Source organism: Myotis davidii, unplaced genomic scaffold (genome assembly GCF_000327345.1).
Source record: "Myotis davidii unplaced genomic scaffold, ASM32734v1 scaffold404, whole genome shotgun sequence".
In the NCBI taxonomy this organism is placed as follows: domain Eukaryota; kingdom Metazoa; phylum Chordata; class Mammalia; order Chiroptera; family Vespertilionidae; genus Myotis; species Myotis davidii.
The window spans coordinates 185924-194871 of record NW_006295824.1 but is presented as its reverse complement, the minus strand read 5'-3'; the positions used below and the strand labels follow the sequence as shown (position 1 = coordinate 194871).

General features: G+C 36.3%; 1 protein-coding gene across 1 annotated transcript in view; it reads right to left on the bottom strand.

Moving 5' to 3' along the window:
• GLRA3 (glycine receptor alpha 3) overlaps positions 1–8948 on the bottom strand; it is a 126085-nt gene that overhangs the window by 58148 nt on the left and 58989 nt on the right. The window contains exon 5 of the mRNA XM_006770743.2: positions 3763–3845. Coding sequence (XP_006770806.2) covers positions 3763–3845 — 83 coding nt within the window. The remainder of the gene's footprint in view (positions 1–3762; positions 3846–8948) is intronic.

The following is an 8948-nucleotide window of genomic DNA, read 5'->3' as shown; positions in this document are numbered from 1 at the left end:
CAGATCTCCCCATTCCCTTCTCTTTTGAGATGAAATGCTATTGATTTGAATTTGCCATCTTTGATGACCCTTTAGCTGGAATCCCTTCCAACACCCTCTAAATATAGACATTCCTTACAGGATCTGTTCTTGATGTGTCTGTTTTCCTCTCTATATTTTATCCTTCAGAAATTTCATCTTATTTGAGCGACTTTCCATATGGCTTTGAGTAATGTATCCCCAGTTCTAACTCCTCCCTTTGGCTTTATACCTAAGTTTCCCAAACCTCAAATATATTAAGATTTAGATTTATCAATATTCCCTTCAGCATTTACTTCTTCATCCTACGTTTTCTTTCTTTGTCAATAGTTTTAATATGATTCTACTTATCTAAGAGCTTTACCTCTGACTCATCGGAGCCCAGAACCTTTACATCAACTTTGTATGGGAGCGAATGAAGGCTGGCAAAATATGCCACCCCAGAATATGCCACCCTAGCATAAGGGGTATTTGAGATTAAAGGCACTTGAGAAATAGCAGGTGCAAGGAAGGCATTCTAATCTCCCCCTTTCTTCCTGAAAACAGGAGCTAAAAACTCCCATGGAAAAGATGTGCTCTTTGGACCAAGAAAAAAGACATTTTTCAACAGGAATCAAAGTCAATAGAACTGTGTACATACAGACCTTGTTAAAATAACTCTTATCTGCCATTAGCCTCCCCACACAGTTTACTATTGTTTCAATAACTAAATAACTAAATAACTAAATAACTAATAACAATTGCCTCTCTTTGTTCAACCTAGTATGAAAGCATTAGGTTTTGCCACTTCTTTGAGTCTTTATTTATTTATGAGGGATCCCATGTTACATAAAACTTATATTAAATAAATTTGTAACCTTTTCTCCTGTTAATCTGTCTTATCTGTTTAATTTTTAGGCCCAGACAAAAACGTTTAAGAGGGAAAGATAAAATTTTGCCTCCCCTATAGTATCAACCTCTAATGTTTCTACCTTCTACATCATTCTGCTTTGACACTATTTTAATTACTTTTGGTTGGAGTATTATGAAACTTTTTATTTTTTAAAACATTTGTAGTTACAGTTTACATTTAATATTATTTTATAGTAGTTTCAGGTATACAACATAATGGTTAGAAAATCATATACTTTTTAAAATATTCCTCCTGATATTTCCAGTACCCATCTGGCATCATTCACAGTTATTATAATATTATTGACTATATTTTCTATGCTGTACTTTATATCCCCATAATTATTTTGTAACTACCAATTTGTACGTATTAATATCTTCACCTTTTTCACCCAACTTCCCAACTCCTCTCTCCTCTGGCAACTGTCAGTTTGTTCTCTGTATCTATCAGTCTGTTTCTATTTTGTTTGTTTGTTTGTTTTGGTCTTTAAATTCCACATATAAGTGGAAACATATGATATTTGTCTTTCTCTGACTGGTGTATTTCACTTAGCAAAATACCCTCTAGGCCCATCTGCATTGTTGCAAATGGTAAAGATTTTGTTCTTTTTTTCCAAGTAGTATTCCATTGTATACATGTACCTCCACTTTTTTATCTACTCATCTACTGATGGGCATTAGAAACCGCTTCCATATCTCAGCTGTTATAAATAACTGCGATGAGTATAGGAATGCATACATTCTTTCAAATTAGCGGTTCGGGTTTCTTAGAATATATAACCAGAAGTGGAATTGCTCCTCAACATCACTAATCATCAGAGAGATGCAAATTAAAACCACAATAAAATATCACTTCAGACCTGTCAGAATGGCTATTATCAATAAATCAAAAACAAGTATTGGCAAGGATGTAGAGGAAAGAGAATGCTTGTGCACTGTTGGTGGGCATGCGGATTGGTGCAGCCACTATGGAAAACAGTATGGAGTTTCCTAAAAAAAATAAAAAATAAAACTGCCATATGAAATCTTCTTAAGTAACCTTGGTTCATTTGGCTGAACAAATATTTAAGAGCATAATATGGACCAAATCATGCTCTTGCTCCTGAATCTTGGCCTGCTCCTCACTGCCTATTGGGTAACATCCAGCATCTCTGGTTTAGTAATTAGGGCACCGGTTTGCCTTAGACTATTTTGCATGTGATTTTTATCTCAGTATCTTCCCATACACCTAATTTTGCAACCAAGATACAGAATGAGCCTATCCTCAAAATGCCTTTATAATATAGATAAAAAAATCCACATTGCTGGGAATCTTTTGTTGTTCTTCGCCATTTTTATTGCTAATAGCTCCCCCAACTAAAACTTGGTTATTTTATTTTAATCTAACTTAGTACTTTATCCATGAGTATGTTTAATATTTAAGAACTACTTATAAAATTAATGCATTAAAATTTAACAAGAAATGCATTATTATCAGAGAAATAGCTATTTTTACTTCCTTATGTTAAGAGAACCCAACAGCATGGGTAGACCTGGAGACTATTATGCTAAGTGAAATAAGCCTATCTGAGAAAGATAAGTATTAGATGATCTCACTTATTTGTGGAATCTAATGAACAAAATGAATTGACCAACAAAATAAGACCCAAAGCATGGAGGCATGGAACTAACATACCTCGATGTGGGGGGGGTCAGGTGGGGGGGGCAAGGAGAGATAAACCAAAGAACTTATATACTTATATGCATAGCCCATGGACATGGACAATAGGGTAGTGAAGACCTGGCGGGGTGGGTGAGTAGGGGCTGGGTGGAAGGGAGTAAAGGGGGAGAAAGAGGGAGACATCTGTAATATTGTCAACAATAAATGTATATATTAAAAAAAAGAGAACCCAACTTAGAGGGTGACCTCATTCCCCCATGAAGTAGGCACGCCATCTAGTGACAGCTCCCCCACACTACAAACCTTGCCTCAGGCCTGCAAACCCAAAGATCCACCTTTAAATTTTCCTCAAGGAATATATCAAAACGAAACTTTAAAAAAAGATATAACATAGTGCCTTAAGAAAAAAATATTGAATAATATTTTTTGTATGGCATTAAAATTAAACCTGCATACCAATTAATTTAAGGTTGACTATATATAGATAAGTTCACAGAAACAGAAGGACGTGAAGTTTTTATGTGTTGACATTAATCAGTGATGTATTTGGATCCACTTTGAAAGAAGAAATTTTTTTTAAAAATGTCTGTTACCTTGGCTGAATCTATGATAAAGTGTGAAAAATTTCTTTTCCCCTAAGATGACATATATAACAAACCCTGCAGAGTATACTCTGAATAAATATTAGCTGAGGAGCAGCATAATAGTTCAGAGTAGCATAGACTTTGGACCCAGATGGTCTTTTGTGACAACTTTCATGAACTGGAGCACAAAACTCAATTGCTCAGAAGGACCATTTCACATCTGGAAACGACAATAACAATATCTTCGTTGTATGGGAAATAACATATGCAAACTATTTGGTCTATACCAGGTAATCAATAACAAGTGATCATTTGGTCTTAATGATTATTATCCTTTTACCTTTGATAATGTGTACAGAGACATAAAACTGCTTTTCAAGCTTAAAAACTATTATTCCTAGGTCCCCAATGTCTTTCTTTATCATAGCATTTAGTGCACGTGTTGATAGACATCATGACTCTCAATACCGGGTAAGCGATACCATGCTTATTTAGTAAATATCTGACAACAACAATTACAGAATAAATTATCTATAGAATACATTAGAAACCTTTTATATCTACTATATTTTTTAAAGAATTCAGAAAAAGTAAGTTGTTTGTACTTACAACTCTCCAGTTGCATTATGCACGTTTGCACATCCATCGGAAAATTCTTGAGATCCATTGGACAGGAAAGTGTTAATGTCAATCTGAAGAAATTCAAAGCAATTATTCTTAAAAAAAATTATGACATCCTATGAATGTTATATTGTTCAGGGTACAATTGGAAAGCAAAGTTGCTCTCGGTAGTGACTAATGTTTATTCAAATGAAATTTGTTCCAAGTTGGCTGTTCTTTGTCCTGAAACAGCTATACCTTTATATATAAATCTGATTTTGGGAGAAGGGAGAAGAGCTGTATATTTAAACATCCAATCACATATATTTATCTATCCTTTTTTTCCCTTTAGAGATGGCTATAGACATCTAAAAGAAGTCTTTATTTCCAGAAGAGACCTTCAAAAAAGAAATCTGAGAGTGAGATCAATAAAATGAACACCAAATGCCAAAGAATACACTTCCCCCAAATCACATGGAGCATATTTGAGGAGGCAAGTATACCCTGGGAATTGGAGTTCTAAACGTGGTAAGTTGGAGCGCAGAGAAGCAATCCTGTGTGACCACTCCCTGTCATCTTTGTAACTGCATGAAAGAAGTTGTCACGAACATCCAGCAGTATTCAGCAGGGGAATAAACTCTGAATCTACTCCCTAGAATTGTCAAGTCCTACCTAGAACTTGACAATTCTAGGTGATAGAGTGGGGTTTCCCATTGTGGGACTAGGGCATATCACCAGGTCTTATCAGGGTCAAGTAACAGCCCTCTAGAATAGGTGTGACATCTTTCCATGCTCACCAAACAAAATTCTGATTTGGCTTCACGCCAAGTGACTTGGATGGTGTACACCAGCACTTTCCCTCTTCCAGAAAGTATTTGGATGTAGGCATCCCAAACCATTCATCACTTTTGAATTTATTATTTTTTTTATTAAAAAAGTTTATTACCAAGATATCTTCAGGGATTACCAAGACTTTGTAGTTTCTGGACATGAGAAAAATACGCCCAGGTCTAATCAAACCCAAGTTTATTCAAAGCAAGTGTTTTCTGAGATCTCTCTGGCCAGCTCCTGTCATTGCAAGTATTCCCAGTGAAATTTGTTATATTGATGAGCGCCCTAAGCGGAGTTGTTTACTTAAACTTTATGACCATAGTCAGATTACTTCACCCCATAAAGGTTAAGTTTTCACCTCTCTAACATAAAGAAATGACAGCATCTGCTCTGGAGAGATGTGATAAATATGTTAGTAATACATGTAAAGAACTTTGATAAGTCCTTACACGAAGCAAACACTCAATAAATATTAGTTATTAAGGGTTATTAGTACATCCTACCACTCTCAGCCTTCCCTATCTCCCCCTCCACCAAATTATACAGGAAGGGCAGAAAATGACTGGATTAAATCATAAAGCTTATATAAAAATATAAGTTTTTACAAAAGTAATTACCAGCTCTAGTGAATGGAACCACATTCTTCAAAATAACATTACGATACAGACCATGCATTAAAGTTGTAATGGTGTGTGTTCTACAGTGAAGACTCTTGGTGAGATCCAAATGAACATAGTTTGAGAGACATAAATGAACAGACATGTGAAACTGCTAAATGTTTAAGATTCCCGGGAGGGTCATTTGACAGTTCACTCAAGTCAGAGTCCATAACACATGAACATAATTCATAGAGTTCACAATTCAAAAGCAATTTTCTCCTGGCTCAGCTAGGTTGAGTGAGTCTGTAAGCATGATTTTTGTAGATTTGCAAAATTCTCCCTTAAAAAGGCAGTTGTAAAATCAGTTGGACATGATGTTCTCTGTCTTGAGAAAGGGTTTGTTAGAGGTGTGTGCACAAGTCCGTGTTGAGTGTATGCACATTAATTTTCCAGACATCCAAGGCCCACTGGCCAGCCAGCTCTTGCAGAATGAACTCTGACCTTTTGTATGGAAATAAATAGCATTCTGAGAACCTTTTCCAGGCTCTCACCATGCATGTGATGTCAAATTCATATCCTGGCTATTTTTCTGGCATAAAATGAGAGACATTACATAATTCTTTTTTTAAAAAAGTGCTTGAAAAGAATTATTTGGGAAAGAAAAACACTAGAACTCGTCATAAATCACATCCTGAAAAACATTTATTTATTGACACTCGTTTTGTTTATGACAGGACACAATTGCTTCTTTAACAGCATATGACTGAAAAAATACGTGTCAATGTTGTGGGTGTGATATTGAATTTCTTCATCAAAACATTACAAGTAAATTGTGATTTGTCCTGATCACATCAAAAGAAAACGAAATCAAAAGATAATTAGTCACATTCTACTGTTTTGGAAATGAGGATCTTCTTTGTGTTGAGAGAGGACACTGAGTTCTCTTTCTGGGACAAGACACATAAATAGGATATGGCGAAGTCTTGGCTTAGTGAAGAAGTAGAAATGTTAAAAGGATGATTATAATCTGTGACAATTGACCTCATTAAAATTGACATATTACCCATTTTTTTGAGCAAGCACTGCCCTAGCGTATGCTGTCTATCTCAACCATTAATTGACGTATTAAAAAAATGCTTTGTCACTCCATTTTATGCTCCTTATGAAAATAAGTAGTATTTTTATGAGTTTCTAATATTTCTAAATTTAGTGTTATAAGGACAATGGCAAGAGTCCTTATAGGGCTAATTTGAGGATTCTGGAAAATATCAGAATTTAAGCCTTTTTTTGTGGTTTATTTTTTTTTTGTTCAGTTTAGTTTTTTGTTTTCTTTTTAGAAATATAAAATTAACAACTCAGTGCCTATTATATGCTAGGTAGTATGCTGGGTGCTTTACATATATTATTTCAGGCACACAAACTAATCTACAGTGACAAAAAGCAGATCTGTAGTGGCTCTGAGATGGGGGAGTAGGACAGAGTTTGAGGGGCAAGGATTGTAAGGGTCATGAACTTTTGAGAGTGATACATACCTCCACTCTCTTGATTGTGCTGATGATTTCATGAAAGTATACTACACAGGTTTAAACTTATCAAATTGCATACTTTAAATATTTGTAGTTTATTACAATTCAATAAAGCTGCTTTCTAAATTATAAACAAAAATTTATTTTTCTCAAGTAAAGAGACTTGCCCTAAATCACAGCTAGTAAATTGCAGAGGCTTGATCTGGGTTGGGAGACATCTTGCTAGGTGTACCAAGACCGCAAGGCCTTGATTATTCTTTTACCTTTGTCATTTCTCAGGGTTATCAATGCAGCTGCTAATTTTGAGGGATTGATCATGTTGTTCCCCAGGAGAAAGAGAAGGCTGGCTTGTATTTTGCTATAAAAGCCGTGCATTCCCCAAACTCCGTGTTTCAGAGCTGTGACAGGCCCATGGTGTGTGTTAAATCAATCTGGGCCTGCTGCACGGCTCCAATGAGACTTGAGGACAAGGGACAAGTAAGGCAAATATGGGGATGCTTGTGTTGCTTGTTGGCAGTGAGTAATACATTCCTTTGTCTCCGACCCAGGACTTTCGTGTCCTCAGCCAGCATCCGCTAGTCATATATTGGACTTGAATTGATGTTCTGCTTTTCAAATAATTTCTCTGTTTCCTATTTCTTGGTATCTTGCTTCTACTTCTTGGGAGACTCCTTCACTTCATCATTCCAAGTATTCTACTATCCGCCCCTGCCACACACACTCACACTCACTCTGGATTAGTATTTGTTCTTTTTAAAAATATATATTTTATTGATTTTTTACAGAGAGGAAGGGAGAGGGATAGGGAGTTAGAAACATCGATGAGAGAGAAACATCGATCAGCGGCTCCCTGCACACCTCCCACTGGGGATGTGCCTACAACCAAGGTACATGGCCTTGACTGGAATTGAACCTGGGACCCTTCAGTCAGCAAGCCGACGCTCTGTCCACTGAGCCAACCAGTTAGGGATACTATTTGTTCTTATGCTCTGAGTGACTCGTTTTCCTTTCCTGGAAGTATCTTATTTCATGTATCCAGTTGTCTCATCTCTCCAGAGATGTTTTTTATGGTCTCTTCTGCTCCCTGCACTTCCCCTTAAATCATTCATCTCTTTTTGTTTCTTTAATTTTCCTCTTTTATCTTTATTTTCTTTGCATGTTTCTTCTGACATCTGCTTCTTTTTTATTCTTGTTAATATTAGAGGATGTCCTCAAATGTCTGTTTATATATAAGAACAAAGCACTAAAAACGATTTGGAGCTCAATTACTAGTGGATGGTTCATTCTGTAATAAATAGTCTTATCTGTAAAGTGATTATATGACCACCCAGATTTTGCATTGGAGGTTCCCTAAATGTCGATATCTGTATTTTTTTTCTGTTGGGCAAGTTAATTTCTCCAGAGGCATATTCTTCTGACTACTGGTCAGTAAAAGCCTCGGTCTGGTTTTCAGCATTTTAAGGGAGAACAGGGGTATCACCGTTTAGTGTGTCCCTTGTAATCCTTATTTTCTTGGTAAGATGCATGACAGACCCAGCTGTGCTTGTAGTCCCTACTTGTGAGGTTCTTGGCACAGGCTCTCTGAGGTTTTCTGTCTTGCTTTCTGCTCAGGTCAGAAGGCAAAAAGGCAGCCCCTCATCTAAAGGATATAGTAAATGAGGAAAATTAGGAGTAGAAAGCTCGCTGATGTTCCCACAAAGTTTAAGTTGATTCTTTTTCTTTGATCTCTTGTCTAGTCCCTACTTTCTGAAGTCCTCGCTGCCACAAATTTCTAAAAGTTTGAGGGTAATATGTCTTCCTATTGAGTTCCTCACTTTGGCGTACATTCAGCTATCTCTGCCTGTTAAGTCAGTTTTCCCGAGTGCATTCACTTTCAAGCTTTCTAAAGCATGTTGTCATCATTCATCTGTCACAGTCTTCTTTTCCATTCCTTTCACCCTCCTGTGTGTCAGGGCCACTTTATTCCTTATTTAGTTTACTTCTTTATTTTAGTGGGTTGAAGGAGAAAGTACAGATAAATGGATAAGTTAAATAGGTCAGGTTTGCCAGGACATTCTGCTTCTTTCTTAAAACAACTAGGAAAGCCGGATCTCTTGTGAAACATCACAGATGCTCCATTTGTAAATTGAATGAGACTTTTTTCCTAGCACAACTTTTGTTAACAAAGAAACTGTTTGCCAATTGAAGATTTCAAAGTACTGTGAGATTTCCAAAAACAACTCATAGAAAAACAAATTCA